Source organism: Pollicipes pollicipes, unplaced genomic scaffold (genome assembly GCF_011947565.3).
Source record: "Pollicipes pollicipes isolate AB1234 unplaced genomic scaffold, Ppol_2.1 Scaffold_5724;HRSCAF=6776_pilon_pilon_pilon, whole genome shotgun sequence".
Classification (NCBI taxonomy): Eukaryota; Metazoa; Arthropoda; class Thecostraca; order Pollicipedomorpha; family Pollicipedidae; genus Pollicipes; species Pollicipes pollicipes.
The window spans coordinates 23,019,205-23,035,139 of NW_023596746.1; the positions used below are offsets into that span (position 1 = coordinate 23,019,205).

Genomic DNA, 15,935 nt, shown 5'->3' on the forward strand with positions numbered 1-15,935 from the left:
GACAGCGGCAGGGGCGAGACCTGACTCAACCTCGCGCGCTCAGCGGGACGGCCAAGGGGGTGGGACCTGACTCAACCTCGCGCGCTCAGCGGGACAGCCAAGGGGGTGGGACCTGACCCAACATCGCGTGCTCCGGGCGACAGCAGCGGAGGCGAGAGCTGACTCAACACCGCACGCTCAGGGGGACAGCCGTGGGGCGAGGCCTGGGCCAACATCGCGCGCTCAGGGCGGCAGCCGTGGGGAGAGACCTGGCCCAACATCGCGCGCTCAGGGCGGCAGCCGTGGGGAGAGACCTGGCCCAACATCGCGCGCTCAGAGAGCAAGACCTGACCCAACGACGCGCGCTCTTGGCGACGACAGTGTGGGTGTGAGACCTGACCAACAGCACTCGGATTGCTAGTATTTTGACCCATTACTTGTGCTACGGGTAGAGCATGTCACGGGTTGAGTTTTTTAGAAGCCCAAAATCCATTCCTATTTCCAGTTTCAAAATCCAGAATCATACCTAGCATAAAGCCATCCACAAAGTCAGTATGACGTAAATATCAACCAGGCACGCGAGCGAGAGCTCCTTATCGATTACCAGTCTCCGGACAAAAAGAAATGGATGATAAATTTGTTTGCATCTTTTATGCGTAGTTAACAATGGGCACCAGGCTGCGCGGGACAGAACGAGCACACCGGCACATGCTTGCGTTGAAAAAGGGTCTTCCAAAAAGGGCTTGGCAAGTTTTGCGTGAGGATGACACATGACATGTACCTCATGGATCATGCTACTTCGTGACAAATATGGCGACTTTCATTTTTGGTAGCAGCCAATAGACATGCTTCACAATAAGGTTTATGTGTGTATTCATTCACACAAAGTGACAGAAATAAGATTTGGGTTTCCTGGTCGTCAGTTTAGTCGCATGATTTTCAATCCAGCTGAGCCAAGTCCCACAATCGATCTGATCCGCTGCGCTAGCTATGCAGTCCCATGGCAATAGATCGTGTCTGTTGCTCTAGCCATACAGCCCCATGGCAATCAATCGCGTCTGTTGCTCTAGCCATACAGCCCCATGGCAACCGATCGTGTCTGTTGCTCTAGCCATACAGCCCCATGGCAACCGATCGCGTCTGTTGCTCTAGCCATACAACCCCATGGCAATCGATCGTGTCTGTTGCTCTGGCCATACAGTCCCATGTCAATCGATCGCGTCTGTTGCTCTAGCCATACAGTCCCATGACAATCGATCGCGTCTGTTGCTCTATCCAGACAGCCCCATGGCAATCAGTCGTGTCCCTTGCGCCAGCCATGCAGCCCCATGGCAAGAACCAAATGTTTTTTTTTCGGACGGCAACACCTACTCCGCATTGGCTGGCTTACCTCGCCCGGCTCGCCATGAGGCAAGTCTCTGCTGTATCATTCCCAGACACAGTAAATATTAGCCGATAATTAATGCGAAAGTGCACACTGAAACCACTTAAGTTTTATTTTTCCTGCAGCACAGAGGTTGGTTGTTCATAAATTGGGTCGAAAGCAATGCGTCCTGAACATACAGACATGATGTGTCCAATAATGCATGGCGCTTTGAGATACATTAGCAATTTGACTTTACAGCGCGGGGACCATACTTATGTCACCATATTGAGGGCAATTCAAATACGACTTCCGTCATCAGCAAAAATACGTACTGCCTGACTCTACTGGAAGCTTAAAAATGTGTAGGGCCTTGGTTTGTAATGGCAATGTGTTGCTAAAGATCAATATGACGCATTTTCTTGACATCGATGCTAATGCAGCATAGAAACACCTTAACTGCGATCGACTGCTCGCATGTTGAAACATTCGCTTTCAGAAGTAGTCTCGGAGGCACGAGCGCAGGGAACCAAGTACAAGGTATTAGTAAATGGCACGTAACAGCCATCGTGTTCGGTGATGGCGCTATTGTGAGGTGCTAATTGCGGTATTTCATCATATTCTGTGATGAAATGCCGCACCTCGGCGTGCTGGCATCTCTTTTTAAAAGAATAACAAGGGTCTATTAAGAAACAGAGATAGCAACTATAGTTCGCAACGAGTGGGTGCAGCTATAAGACAAACACCGTGCATTACATCATAAATGCAGGCACGAATTTTCCCACCTTCTGCAGAAGCTGACATTCCAAGAAGACTGCCACCCAAGTAGAAAGCATTTTCAGAACTCGCTGACGGTGGAGTATTAATGGGCTTTGTCACCCGAACTCCTGGGGAAATTGACCGGGCCGTGTTGAATTGCCCTGCCGCACACCTGGACGGCGCGGTGCTTTAAATAGCGGCTGGCCGGATTATAAATTGATCGCACTCCGTCCCAACCTCGCCTCGCTGCTGAAGGTCAGACCCGCGTCCGCTCGCGGACCGCCCCGGCGGCGTGACCACAAAGCGATTCCCTGGCCGGCTGTCGAGGGAATAATAGCCGCTGCAGTGTGCTGGCGCTCGATATCAGCCGTCTGGCCTTCGTGAGGCCGCTGGTCGATCGTCGACCCGTCAGATCCCCGCCCCGACCCCAGGAGAGCTGCGAAGAAGTGCTGAAGCGGCGCCCCGCTCGGCGGGGTCGCCGGCGGCGGGAGCCAGCGCCACCGCCCGGCGCGCTGAGGCTGGTTCTGGGGACGAGGGGTGAGAACTATAGCAGCCGACGGCCACATATCCGTCCACAGCTGGTGGTGGATGTGTGGAGTGTTCCATTAGGCCAGGACTGTACATGCTCGTGAAATATGGAGTGAAGCTTTGAACATTCGTCAGAGAAAGGAGGCACACCTATCCACTCGTTTATCTTTATCAGATTTGCACTTCTCAGACGCGAATGCATATTTCAACTACCAAGTTCTTTCACTTCGCGACGAACATCAATGTCGATATGCTGTTAACTTGGGACCCGTCATACGAAGTCAGCTTGTAGATGTCTTCAGACTAACTCATCGTGCCTAATGATGACCGATGGAGCTCCCATAATGTGTCCAGCCCACCAACGAAACATCATGTCAGGGTCACTGGTCGTGCAAGCGATTAAAGGGAGCTAAAGTACAAACGAAACCGTGAAATGGGACAAATCGCATTTCAATTTTTAGTCATATTGGCCCCGCAAGCACAACTGGCGTAACACTTGCCGGTTTTCAGAGGTACCTCCAAACCATTGAGCGCATCATGATGTCGCATTGGTCAAAAGAGTGTGGACGCTTGGCACTTCTGCGACCCTTCTTATGTTGACACGCCAGATGAGCTGATCTTATTTTCAATGATCTGCACGGCTAACATGTGACTGGTGCTCCGATGACCGCGATCATTCTTGAATGCGCACGCTAGGCGATGTTTTTAATGGCCCCGTGGTTGTAAATCACGTGAGCTTGTAAATCACGTGAGCTTTGTAAAGGTCGTTCGAGGTCCTGGTCCCATTAGGTAAAATACAAAATATGACGCCAAATTATCCTGCTAAATCGTTGCATCATGAACTGAAATGACGGCCATATGCCATTGAAGTTGTAACAGCTAAGCAAATCAATCAAAGCCAAAGGTTCTGCAAGTCAGAAAACAGAAGTGTCGGAAAACTCCCGAAGTAATTATTTCTTGGAAGAGGTTAGCGGCACTAACTTGAAACAGCCTGCTCTGCACGAAAACGAAAAGTCACACAGAGATGACAAACTTTGATTTGACCTTTGTAGACCATACCTGACAGACTTCCAATCATATATCGCTGCCAATAAGGCCAATTTAAGTTTAAGACCACGTGCGGGATCGCCGCTGTGTTTTCCTTTTGTTACTTTATTTGGCACCGGCAGATTGGACGTAGAGTTGGCAGGCAGCCAACCAAACAGCCATTGCTAGTCCATGGTTTGGCAGGTGGTGGACCAAGCAACTGACGCTGTCCAACGCTTTCGCAGCTGGCGAACCAAAAACGCCACTGGCCCACCTGATCGCAAGGCGTAAACCGAGCAACCAATGCTGGTCCGCCCTTAAGCAGGTCGCGAAACCGACGAAGCAGGCGCGCATTAAACGAAACCCGCTATGGTTCTCGAGGTTTTGCGTTAAGCGTAAATGCGCTACCGTTGACATTCAGCTTCCTCCACAACCGGTGCAAAGGTCAGACGCTAATGGTGCTTTCTAGTTGAGAGCTCCGAGAGCCCGGCCGAGTGGCCCCCACGAGTGAGCCGCCCAAGCACGGAGAAAGGTTTTTAACTTCCGGCAGTCTGTTAAAAATGCCAGTTTGAGTGCAACATATCCAATCCCTTTCTGAAATCAACAGATTCCTCTGGCTCCAGTTTCATTAAAAATACGCATGGCACACTCTACACACCTCATCATTCCATTTTTAACCCCCCGCACAGCAAAATTTCCGTTGGCAGGGTGTGGTTTTAACGGAAAACTAGCTGTCGATAATCTAGAGCTGTAGGTTTAATACACAAACTATCATAAAAGCTGAGGTCCAAAGGTCCTCGTAGGGTCGTCCCATTTCTTTCAATTTACATGTATGCTGTTGAGCCTCAGAGTACATGTGAACGTGCCGCTAAAGTCCCGTCTTTCCGCTACTAGCATGTTATCTTCAAGATTGCCATATCAAACTGTTTCACCAGAAGAAGACTCAATTCATGCATTTGACCTCGGTCCCTCAACACGTTACACTCACGGACATGCTTCTCTCATTCTTGTGTTACTCGGCTCACCGAGAATGTCCCTAATGTTATGGCAGAGGAATCTGACTATATCGCATCGGTAATTTATGACGCAAAGTTTCAGGTTGCGGAACGGCATATCTGACATTCGTCGGAGTCCGCAATACCATATAAGGAAAGAAGATTGTTGGCCAGAAAGCCTTCTTTCATGAATGTATTACAGTGACCTGAAGATTGTGTCGTTAGTTTTGAAATGCATTTTATAATAAATTAGTTCTCATTGTATCAACATTGAATCTTTCGCTTCCTGTTTCTTATGACATTAACTCACTTCCGATCTAAAAAACAACCAATTGTGATTTTCCTCACTATTTGTTAGTTTTTGCTGTTTAACAAAGGTCCCCAGAGGTTATTCAGGAATAGTTTGCTCTTCCAGAGCTGTCTGCGTTTTTTTCAATCTTTTATTTTACTGCTGTGACCTGCGCTGGGAGCATTTGCACGTTGTTATGCCGCACAATCGCACTATTCCTTTTCGAACCAACCGTCACCAGTCCCGGGATTTATTGGTCTCAAGCTTAATACCCTTACATGCCCACAGTACTTCACTCAGGATTTGTTTGAATTTATAATTGCTTTCTTATTCGATTCCATACTTCGTTTGTTTTCAATTACTAGCATTGTTGTGACTTAACAAGATGCTATCGGCGCCCTACGGAGCAATATTGACCGAGCCCTGCCATCTGACTGGATTAGTCTGATAACCTCCTTCCATTCTGCCTCGTTTTCAGCGTCAAAGTACTATGCAATCCATCTCAGTTCCTGGCATTCAGCCTGTATAATAATGCGCGGCACCATTAAACTTCCGTTCTTTTAAGGGCCACCCATCCAATTTAATATCGCACGTAAAGCTGCTAAAACTTGCTTTCCTGTTACGGGCTCAATCTAGCATACATATAAGGCGGCTCATCTGCCAAAAGGGATCTTGAGACGCATGGCGTACTGCCGGCAATCTCGCACTATCAGACAAACGGACATGGTATTGCCAGCACTGAGTGCGCTCCGCTGACCGTGACCTGTGGCAGGGTCCCAGAAGCCGTCACTCAGGCGTGGGGCACCGGCCGACGGCGGCGACTGAGCACGTCGCCTGCCCAGCGGCGGCTCACTGCTCACCTGCTCGCCCGGCTCACCTGCTCACCCGGATCACCTACTCACCCGGCTCACCTTCTCATCTGGCTCACCTACTCCCCCGGCTCACCTGCTCATCTGGCTCACCTGCTCATCCGGCTAACTTATTCATCCGGCTCACCTGCTCGCTTGGCTTACCAGCTCAGCCCGGCTCATCTGCTCACCTGGCCTACCACTTCACCCGGCTCACCTGCTCCCCCGGCTCACATACTCATCCGGATCACCTACTCATCCGGCTCACCTGCTCACCTGGCTTACCTGCTCACCCAACTCACCTGTTCATCTAGCTCACCTGCCCACCTAGCTTACCTGCTCACCCGGCTCACTTGCTCACCCGGCTACCCGGCTCATCCCACTCCTGGCTGGAGCAGCCCGAGGCGATGTCCTCGTCGGTGCCGCTGGCCGCCAGTCGGCCCGCTCTGCGCCCGCCGCCGGCCACGATACCGGCGATGTCGAAGGTGGAGGCGTCGCCGTCTGTGACCTCCGAGCGGTCGACAGCCGTCGCCAGGTCGGTGCTGATGGTGTAGCTGCGGCAGCCCGACCGCACGGCGGGTCAGCGCGCGAGCGACGGCTGATGGACGAGCGCCTCACTCCAAACGGGTCCGGACGCCATTGATATCCACAACCCATCGACGCAGTTTGGATGAGTTATGTGAAAGCCTGAACAGTTATATCAACTGGGTTACAAACACGAATAGGAGCAAAGTTTAACGCAAAATGCGTAGTAATTTAGGCAGGCAACTTTGACAGCGTTCGGTAGCACGAGCATTATTCTTCATTAAGCACGAACTTCTTTCGCTTCAAGGCATACGAATGAACGCTTGAAACGCGTGGCCTTCAACGCACCGCATCCCGTTTCCCCGTGTTTTCATCGTCGACGTTTTCATATTCCAAATGCAGGTAGTTCACGTCATTGTCCCATATTTTGCGAGAGAACGCTGACGGCCCGTAAAGCGCGCTCGTCATCAGACATCCCATTTGGCCCATCCGAGCAAGACAGCTGGAGAATGGCAGAGCAGACTGGGACAAAACATACACAAAGATGAGAGGGCGTGGACAAATGAGAGAGGAGCGGAGGGAAAAACAAAGATTGACTCTTCGTCAGAAATTACAGAGTGCGTGCGCTATTATTACTGTAGCTTCTCGGATGGCATTGTGCATTAAATCTCTCCATGATATCAAAATATTACGATGAATGGGCGCCCACCGCACAGCCCAGCCCGACAGCTGATGCGGACAGCCCTGTCCGATAAATCTCCACAGCCCGACAACCGATCCGGACAGCCCCGTCCGATAAACCCCCCAGCCCGACAGCTGATCCGGACAGCCCTGTCCGACAGATCTCCCCAGTCCGACAGCCGACCCGGATAACCCTTTCCGATAGACCTGCTCAGCCCAACAGCCGAGCCGGACAGCCATGTCCGGTAGGCCTCCCCAGCCCAACAGCCGAGCCGGACAGCCCCGTCCGATAAACCTCCAGGGCCTGACAGCTGAGCAGGACAGCTCTGTCCCAGAAACCTTCCCAGCCCGACAGCCGAGCCGGGCAGCCCTGTCCGATAAACCTTTTTAGTCCAGCAGTCAAGCCGGACAACCCTGTCCGAAAGGCCTCCTAGCCCGACAGCCTAGCCGGACAAGCCAGTCCAATAAACCTCCCCAGCCCGACAACCGACCCGGACAGCCATGTCCGACAAGCCTTTCCAGCCCGTCAGCCGAGCCGGACAGCCCTGTCCGATAGGTCTTCCCAGCCCGACAGCCGAACCGGACAGACGTGCGACCTGCCGACAGCCTTGGTATGGCGGAGACCGCCAGCCGGCAGGCGACTTATCGGCCACGGCGCTGGCCGTCGGGCGGCCGGCCCACGGGAGAGGAGAGACGGCGTCAGGGTCGACGGTGCGGTCATCGGTCGGGACGGCCGCGACCCGTACCATGCCCGCCCCGGTACCGTCCCCGCTCCGGCTCGTCCGTCAGCTACCGACGCGGTCGGGGCCGACCCGCCGCTGATGCGAGGCGGCGAGGCGTGAATGATGGTCCCGCCGGAGGGGAGAGAGAGAGAGAGAGAGAGAGGAGAGAGAGAGAGAGAGAGAGAGAGAGAGGAGAGAGAGAGAGAGAGAGAGGGAGAGAGAGAGAGAGAGAGAGAGAGGAGAGAGAGAGGAGAGAGAGAGAGAGAGAGAGAGAGAGAGAGAGAGAGAGAGAGAGAGAGAGAGAGAGAGAGAGAGAGAGAGAGAGAGAGAGAGAGAGAGAGAGAGAGAGAGAGAGAGAGAGAGAGAGAGAGAGAGAGAGAGAGAGAGAGAGAGAGAGAGAGAGAGAGAGAGAGAGAGAGGAGAGAGAGAGAGAGAGAGAGAGAGAGAGAGAGAGAGAGAGAGAGAGAGAGAGAGAGAGAGAGAGAGAGAGAGAGAGAGAGAGAGAGAGAGAGAGAGAGAGAGAGAGAGAGAGAGAGAGAGAGAGAGAGAGAGAGGAGAGAGAGAGAGAGAGAGAGAGAGAGAGGAGAGAGAGAGAGAGAGAGAGAGAGAGAGAGAAGAGAGAGAGAGAGAGAGAGAGAGAGAGAGAGAGAGAGAGAGAGAGAGAGAGAGAGAGAGAGAGAGAGAGAGAGAGAGAGAGAGAGAGAGAGAGAGAGAGAGGAGAGAGAGAGAGAGAGAGAGAGAGAGAGAGAGAGAGAGAGAGAGAGAGATGTGAGTACTCGTTTGTTTTCTTGGACCGGTCTCGCTTTGCCGGCTAGTGATGTGTCCTTTTAATCACGATAACTTGGTATTCAGTTGACTGTCCCAAACCCGGAACTGAAGAACCTCCGATGTTATGATATGATGTTCCAATATTGAACTTCTCTGATGTTGGCATTCGTCGGAAAGGAAATGTGAACGAGTTCGAACGCTCATCGAAACCACCAATAGGGCGAAGAGAGATGAAATGGACCGGACCCGGTCTGGGGCAATGCTTTCAGGTTTTCCGTCCGGTGATAGCACCGAGCTGGAAATGGAAGTCAGTGGTGAGATGCTATTGTTCTTTTCGGTTTGCTGAAAGGGGAGACCAGCCGAATGGCTCACCTGCCATTCATGCGAGTCCCTGTGAGCTGAGCATCTCGGTCTCTGCCTTCCACAGTCTCTGGAAATGATGCGGCGCTTTGTCATGCTAGTGAGTTACAATCATGCAAAAAGCACTCCGTGATGTTTGGTTAATCCGTTGTTCTGGATTCCATTCGCATCAGCTGTGTTTCCATGTATGTCATCTTAAATACACAATTACGATTGATACATCCAATTGCAATGTGTCTCAGCGACAGGCCCAGTTCAAGTACACACACACCATTGTACACTTAATGACGTCCGCAGAAGAAAAGCATATGCATGCCGGTATTATACAACACAACATAGCGCAGGTAAAATAGCTTTCCAGCACCGTGGACTCGGTTGTAATTCCTGCCGAGACAAAGGGTGGAGGGTAGAAATCCCGCAGCGATCAAAGTCCTGGAAAATTATTCCAACCCAAGTGAGGTATGCATACGAAATGCCTAGCCACAGGTAGTGACGTGCCACAGCGTGCCAAAGTGCCAGCAGTGCCACAGTGTGACGAAACATGAAAGGAAATTCAAATTCGTTCTCACACCATATTAGGGTTATGAAATTGGAAAGGAAGACCGTGAGAAGATTATTAAAGATTCAGCCTAGCCGTAGGGAGGAGCGCCATTTACGTCCGCCGTCGTCATTACCGTCGAAACTTTTCGGAAATGCACCGTCCCACCACCATCGCCAATGGTCTACGCGAGTTTCTACAAACTCTAGTGGCCTCTTTGCCAGATGCCTGCTTGCGCACGGATGTGTCAAAACAGTCGGTCGGCAGTCAGAGCCGTCCTCCGAGATTAAAACGCACTGAGACAAAATGCCATACCACACGCACGAGCTAAGGCAGAAGGGATATTCCGATATTTGGTAAAGTACATTCTGGGACGAGTGACAACTTACTGCCATAATTTCTCACCTAGCCCGTCGTAATTTTGCAGTTTAACCTTGCAGTACTTGTTGGCAGCCTGCGTGTAGCGAACCGCTTCTCTGAAAGACGTACATACATTAGGCGCCTGGCATGAATCGACACACACCGCTAGCAAACGTCCGCTGTTAAGCCATCACGTTTGGAGAAACAGAATACACGGCAGTTTATATCATCCTTTGATAATGTCTTTCCTTAATGCACTTCGGTATTTATCGTAGCTCGACTCTGCTGCGGTAATTTATCGTTACGTGCACCAGTATGTGATGGACGTTAACTTAACTCCCCACACACTCTGTCTTAAAACAGAAAGAGATCGCACGAATCTCGACGCTTCAGAGCAGGGTACATACAAACATGAGTCGCAGGCAATGCACTCTTCAGCGACAGCAAAACGACCCGTTCACCCTTACTCACACCGGTTTCACCGAGCGCTCAATCTCTTCGACGCGCATTGCGCTCAGGCTGGGGCCAAGCAGTACAACGAGGCCCCATTCAACCTGACCGTCCCGCCCGCAGAGAGGAGTCAGTATCACCAGCGCGGCCAGCGCTGGGGCACTCAGTCTGGACCGTCCCGTCTGAGCAGCGGCGGACTTGACCGACCTTTTGCGCGTGATGCGGGACCTGGCTCGAGCTCGCATGGCCCGGTGTCGCAGCAGCATCACAATGGTCAGCACGAGCGCAGGGAATGCAGCGATGCAGCAGACTATCGGCACCCACACGGTCTCCGGAGACACTGCGGACAGCAAGCGGATGTGACGGGCGGGTGCTGGTGAGCGGGTAGGTACAGCACCTGACGACCGCTGCAGGGTCACGGGGGTACGACAAACGCCACTGTTTTACGGACCACGATGCAATGCCAACCTCAGTGCAGGCCTCCTGTCCATATAGTAATGTAGAGGCAAGAGAACCAAGACGTTCAAGAGGTCTGGACAACGATGCGACAAAGGCAGTAGCATGCAATGACAAATACTTTCTTAACATTTGATCGTCCCACACAATGGGTTTTTGAGTTTATAGCTATGAAGCTCATTTGTGGAATCAACTACAGATACATAGTCTAGACTCTGACCTCCCTCTCCCTCCATTCGCCTGTATATATATATATATATATATATATATATATATATATATATATATATATGTGTGTGTGTGTGTGTGTGTGTGTGTGTGTGTGTGTGTGTGTGTGTGTGTGTGTGTGTGTGTGTGTGTGTGTGTGTGTGTGTGTGTGTGTGTGTGTGTGTGTGTGTGTGTGTGTGTGTGTGTGTGTGCGTGTGTGTGTGTGTGTGTGTATCTCTCTCTCCATCCTGCTCTATCCCCTCACTAAGCCCCGTCCCGCTTCTCTCGCGCTCCCATTGAATTCATCTTTCAAGTTGTCTCTCGCCCACTTCATCCATCAAATGAGTAACCTCCGTGCCCTAGAAACATTGCGGAAATTACTGCACGCTCCTCCATCGGGACCACGGGGGCGGCCGTCTGGGGTTGGGCGACTCATCGCTGCTCGCCTGGGGACAGAGCATGGACACGCTGTGGGCTACTGGCGCTGAATTATAGCGCTGCCAGTCGCCTCGGGAGACGCAACAGTGGAGCCGCTGGAAGTTCAAATCCAGCACACTGTGGAGTGCGATCTCTGTGGTATCCATCACTGCCGGATAAGTTGACTTATGACAAGATGGAGTATCGCAGACACTGTGCCCATCCACGTCCAAGTCATCAATCGTGCCGCTCCGTAATGTCGACTTGCCGAGGTCATTAATGATGAAATAAGGCCCGCCCGGCGCCCAGCCGCACCACGGCGTCAGCATGCCTGACGTTAATTTCCGCACACTTGCTAAATACGTGCCGCGTGTGTGATGTGTCACTTTACATGCGGCGGACGCGCAGCTTCTTGCCGCACGGCCATGGCAGGCCTAGTCGACCAGAGGGAGAATGGTGGCGAAGCTCGTAAACGACACCAATCAAAACTGTTACGTTTCTTAATAATTTCAACATGAACCCACTGTTATCTGCGACCCAGTTTATCAAAGATCAGCATGAATCCACTGTTATCTGTAACCCAGTTATCAAAGGGACGTTCTTTGAAAGGTATTCCTCGTCTGCCTAGCGGTGACCTATCACCGCCTTTCGCGTTTTGGAAATCATTTGATTATTTGCGAGGTCGCCGCCACAAGAAGAAACCAGATTTTTAAGACGTTGAAGCGGATGACCGTGATTCGAGTCCACCAGCCTTCCAGCAGCGGCCCCGGCTCTGGTGCGCCTGAAACGCCTGCAACAGACCGCTAATCATGCCGCAAGTTCTGCCGTGGCCACAGGTCAACGAGGCAAGTGAAAACGCACTGAAGGTAACTGGGCGTGCTTGAGCTTTAGGTAAACCTCCAAGTGGCTTCAAGGGAATTTCCCGCCCTTGAGGCATATTTCAAAACATACTCTGGTGAAACCTTAGGACTAGATAGTTTAATAACACTGGTCAGGCAACTGCAGCACTTATATTGTGAGGATAGCAATTCTAGTTATTTTCGAATCCATATTACGTTGTTCACGCTTTGTCCCAGCACAATCCAGCGTTATTACAGTCTTCCCTGCAGTCGCGACCACCGTCGCCTTGACAACCATCCTACACACCCTTCCTGGTGCAAATAAAAGGACGTTTGTGATTAGCCCAGCGGGCAAGCGCCTGTTACAGAGAAGTGCATTGATTGAAGTCTGAATCAGTGTGCTACATGCATCATGTAATGCTCCCATTCCCAAAGCCAAAGTACGTCTCGGAAAGAGCTACTGTGGTAAACGCCACAGGAAAGAAATCAAAACCATAGCACAACGCTTCGTTGAATTCACGAGATAACAGCTTCGTGTCTGCATATCTTTTTGCCTAAACGGTGTTTCAAACTTTCGTAGCTTATGGCATAGATATTTTGACACATGAGTGTGTTGCCAAACACTAAAGGGGCATGCGTTGGAAAAAGCAAGGCAAATGAAGTGTTTTACTTTCATAGTGGTAAGCAGGGAGTCAAATGAAAGTTCTCTTACCGGTTCACCTACTTCAAATCAAAATTCTGACCTTTCCAGAAGTATTGCAATGAACACAAAATCACTGGTTAAGTCATACACGTCTGATGTGCCAATAAGCAAGCGGAGAAAAGATGGAATACTCCCTTTAACGCACCAGGGTGCACGCCACAAGACCGGAGCACTATGCGACAGAATGCCTAACGACTTGCGCTCTTACCCTCCCGATTGTCCCTCCTAATTTGCTATCGATTTGTCCGAGCATCTAAATGAGAATCAGGAGCCAGGATCTGGTGTGTGCCGAACCGCAGTGTAGGAAGACCGTTGCTGCACATGACCAGAAGAAGGTGGCCGTACACGTTTGATGTATATGTGTATATATACATATATATTTATATATATATACATCTCTTATAACTTATATATGCATTTTATGTATAAACATAAATAAATAAATGCATATATATATATATATATATATATATATATATATATATATATACATATACATTTTTTCCATGGGTGAAACAATCCCTAATGGCAGCGTGGTCAGGTCCTAAGTATCAGTTTAATTGGATTACTGTTCCGTTTTAACCTTACGCCATGGACCAAAATCGAAATGGACCTAGCAACATTTAAGGGGTGATTACGTCGATGGTCGTTTCCGGTCTCTCATTGGACTTACGACTTTTGAAAGGCATTTGGAGTTTCTGTTATAACAGTAAAGGCTTTCCCTTTCTACTAGTACAGCGTATCACACGTTCCATAACCTACGCCATGCCTATAAATAGATGCAGTAGTTCGGACGAGAAATGCGGGCAGTATTCCGACGCTGCGAAGCGCTGTTTGGAAGCCTCACGCATGAAAAACAAAAACAAAACAAAACAAAACACAAGACAAAAATAAAGCGCTGGCTGGTCGGCTGGAGGCGACTACCAAACTGCATAAAGGCAAGGATATATAAAAGCGAAAGATTTCTGCTACTTCGATCATATTTTTACGTGGAGCCAAGGATTACACATCGTGGGAATATGTATATTACGATCCACGGGGACATTCCCTTAAGAGCTCCGGAACTATTGCGGTTTAAGAACCCATAGTTACACGTTGTTCAAAAGTACACTGCAGCATTCATATAATCGTCCTTAGTAAATATTTCTATTCATCTGAAAGGGTAAGCAAAACTACTGCAAATGGCCATTACCACGATTTTACGTCTGCCGGCTGCCGGCGCTGATTTCGGGGATCGAAGCTGGTGCTTGGGTGATCCATACCGACGGTTTAGTGACCGAACCACAGGATCGTCTCTGTTCCCCCCGCCCCCTCCCCCCGGAGAACTCGCAAAATCACAGGGGGTCAATGGGTTCCCTTGATTGACGAACTGGTGACCCGTCAGCTGGCGGGCAAACCACGCTTTGGTCAGCACATTATTTCTTGTGAGAGCCTTGGCCTCTTCCAGACGCTCCCAAATACTCCGCTGTCCAAATAAACCTATGTTTCAGACACACCACTGACTTGTGGGAAACAGAGTAGCTGTGACAGTGGCTATGAGTGGTTTCCAAAAACGTTCTGAATGTGATTAAGTGTAGCATGAGTGTTAGGCTGGTCTCGGTCTTGCGGTCTCTTGTGGCGTGAGCTTTGGAACATCGGTTTGATGTTTCAAAGCCCACCCTAAAAGGCCGCGTCGATATGCCGAGAGATTTGTCCGATACGTGTGTTCTGTCCCTCCCAATTACGGGAGTGATAGGTCATAGCCGAGGATATGGAAGACAGTCTTGCTCAGCGCTCTTTTTTGCCGACAAGTCTTGAGGGATAGATCAGTCCAAGATTCTACCTGTTGCTTTTTGATTTTCGGGATGGCAGAATTTGGAATACAACTTTAGCAGAGAAAGGAGAAAATAGCTGAAAAAACTGGCGCGTGGATTTTCGCCCAGACATCCAATGTTCTCCATTTGCGCACCCATTAGCAGTACCTGTCTTAGTTAATTCGTGCAGCACCCCTGAACACGATAGGCTGGGTGACTGGCTCAGGTCGAACCACTGCTCAACTGCTACAGTTCCTTAGTTGATCCATATAGCACCCCTCGACGCGATAGGCTGAGTGAGAGACTCGGGCCGAATCGCCGTTCAGCTGTTGAGCAAGTGGTTTGCTGGGGCGCTGCAGTGCGCCATCCACTGAAAGAAGCCTGGCAGTGGCGGGCACTGGAGTGACGGGCGGAGACGCAACCCATCTGTATCGACAAGCGGCTGCGATCGCTTTCAAGGAAGCGAGCAGAGTTTTTGGGTTACCGGAGCTGATGTCAGCTCGAATGGTGGGGGAAACGCATAAAGGATGAGGCGTGACACAAACGAGGCGAGGCTGTTCAGCTGACAGGCTTGCCAGTCGGACGAGCAATCGAAGGAAAGACGTGTGATGGCTTAGAGTATGGCATCAGCGTGACACATATATGAGTTCGTACAAAACATTTGGACCGTTTATCTGACATTAGCTACCTGCAGTGTTCTTACAAAACTAAAAAATGAGGCTCGGCGAGTAAAGGTCAATTTTTATATACTTTGCCTCGCCCGTAAGTAGATATACAAGGTTCATGGAGATTCCGAAGATTTAATTTTCCATGCCAAAGTCAAGTTATGAATCATTCAGCAAAACAAACACCACCGTTTGCGTGGATTACGTGGCCAGTCATTAACCTGCCGATTTCTTTGCTTTCAAAAAGTCACTTGATATTGGTTGCTCGATTCGGTGACATCAACGGCATTAACAAAGACCAATGTTCCGCAGAGCAAAAATTTGTCTCTTACTCTTTGCTCCTACGCCATAACAGCTTGGGATATCTAGATGTTGGCAACGTTCCAGCTGGAATTGCTTATACTTTTGCGCTCTCGAACATGCCTCCATAAAGACGGTTATCTGGGAAACATTCTGTTACGCGTTTCAGACAATCGCAGTATATGGCTTTCACACGATTTAAGCCACACTGACTGCCACACATTTACAGATCTTCATTTTGACACAGTCTGCATCTAGGTGCATGGAATAGGAGTGCACAATGTTTCCTCTTGCTGCACCACTTCGAAAACCATAGTCAGACGCACATCCGTAGACTGTTGGCATCGGGAGAACATAACTTAAA

At 50.2% G+C, this 15,935-nt stretch overlaps 1 protein-coding gene across 2 annotated transcripts in view; it reads right to left on the reverse strand.

Annotated features, from left to right (window-relative positions):
• The window catches only part of LOC119103663 (uncharacterized), a 106,456-nt gene that overhangs the window by 6,330 nt on the left and 84,191 nt on the right, over positions 1–15,935 (reverse strand). For both annotated transcript variants that reach the window (XM_037227279.1, XM_037227280.1), the window contains exons 3-6: positions 10,399–10,531; positions 9,787–9,857; positions 8,856–8,913; positions 6,157–6,341 (exon numbers count right to left, since the gene is read on the reverse strand). In XM_037227279.1, coding sequence (XP_037083174.1) covers positions 6,157–6,341; positions 8,856–8,913; positions 9,787–9,857; positions 10,399–10,531 — 447 coding nt within the window. The remainder of the gene's footprint in view (positions 1–6,156; positions 6,342–8,855; positions 8,914–9,786; positions 9,858–10,398; positions 10,532–15,935) is intronic.